The sequence below is a fragment of the Hipposideros armiger genome, unplaced genomic scaffold (genome assembly GCF_001890085.2).
Source record: "Hipposideros armiger isolate ML-2016 unplaced genomic scaffold, ASM189008v1 scaffold_2351, whole genome shotgun sequence".
NCBI classification, from domain to species: Eukaryota; Metazoa; Chordata; class Mammalia; order Chiroptera; family Hipposideridae; genus Hipposideros; species Hipposideros armiger.
Genome location: NW_017733688.1, coordinates 11,199 through 12,685, shown reverse-complemented (window position 1 = coordinate 12,685; position 1,487 = coordinate 11,199). Strand labels below are relative to the sequence as shown.

Here is a 1,487-nt window from a genome sequence, read left to right as displayed (position 1 = left end):
AGGAACCCTGAGGGCTACGGGAACCAACTTCGGAGCGCCGCCCAGCTAGACAGGTAAGGACCCGGGTCACTTGGTAGCCTGTCCCAACGTACAGAAGGGGAGACTGATCACCTCCCGGAGTCACCCGAGTATCTCAGTTTCTGAGAGAAACCGTGACTCCTAGGAACAGGGCGGCGGGCGGAGAATGAATGTGTTTGAGTCTGTGTGAATGAGATGCAGCCTGGCTGCTAAGCGAGTGTGGGGTCCCTATTCGCGGGTCCGTGGTGCACCTCATATGGCTTAGGGTGGTATCGCTAAATTGTCTCGTACAGTTTGGGGATCCAAGTCGAGGATTTAAATCGACCCACCAATGCTAAGAGGCACCTGAGAATTCTTGCGAGAGAAGTGGCCGGAGACGGACGAAGCGAATCTTTGAGTGTGTGTCGCGCCGATTTTGGGTGGTTGCCATGGGTGGGCGACAGAGTACTCAGACTCCATTAGAATGTATGTTAAAAAATTTTAAAAAGGGATTTTCGGGGGATTATGGCATTGAGATGACCCCCCCAAAAGCTCCGTACCTTCTGTGAGATTGATTGGCCATCATTCGGGGTTGAATGGCCAGCAGAGGGAAGCTTAGACAGAGACCTCATTATGAAAGTCCACCTCGTTATTACCGGCAGCCCTGGTCACGCCGAACAATTCCCTTACATCGACTCATGGGAGGCTATTGCACGAACTCGACCCCCTTGGTTGAGGTCCTGTTTGGAAAACCAGAGCAGAATTCTTTTAGCACAAGCTATAATCCCCTCAAGGAAGCAGATTAGAAAAAAAACAGGACAAAAGCCCGTCTTGTCTTCGGACCCGGAGGAAGTCCCGCCTCCTTATTCACCGATTTATCCACGCCTTGGGGGGGGGGGACGCCAGCCCAGCCCCCGGCGCCGCCTTCGCCGGCTGTGCTTTCTCCACCCACCACTTCCGCATTGACTCCAATCCCGCCCTCGCTGTCTCCGCTTCCTCCGCCCACTACAACCGACCAGGAGTTTTTTGCCACGCCTCCACTGCCAGTGCTGACCCACTACGGGCCCACAGATAAGCGGCTGCAGACCAAGGGCCCTGAGACTGGCGCTCTCCAGCTCCCCTTACGGGAAACCAGAGGCCCCCTCTACTATGATCAGGAAGGCCAGATACAGGGAGGCCACCACATTTTTGTGTACCAGCCCTTCTCAACCACTGATCTCTTAAATTGGAAAAATCATACCCCATCATTTACAGAGAAACCACAGGCTTTGACTGACCTCCTTCAGTCAATCATTCAAACGCATCGGCCCACCTGGGCTGATTGTCGCCAGCTCCTCCTAACTCTCTTCAACACTGAGGAACACTGGCGAGTCACCCAGGGAGCTATAAAATGGCTAGAGGAACATGCCCCACCCGGGACCTTAAACATTCAAGTGTATGCTCAGAATCATTTTCCTGAGGAGGACCCACAGTGAGACCCCAATAATGAC

At 53.7% G+C, this 1,487-nt stretch overlaps 1 protein-coding gene across 1 annotated transcript in view; it reads left to right on the top strand.

The window, feature by feature from the left end:
- The window catches only part of FSAF1 (40S small subunit processome assembly factor 1), a 13,863-nt gene that overhangs the window by 1,780 nt on the left and 10,596 nt on the right, over positions 1 to 1,487 (top strand). The window contains 1 exon segment of the mRNA XM_019634954.1: positions 3 to 53. Coding sequence (XP_019490499.1) covers positions 3 to 53 — 51 coding nt within the window.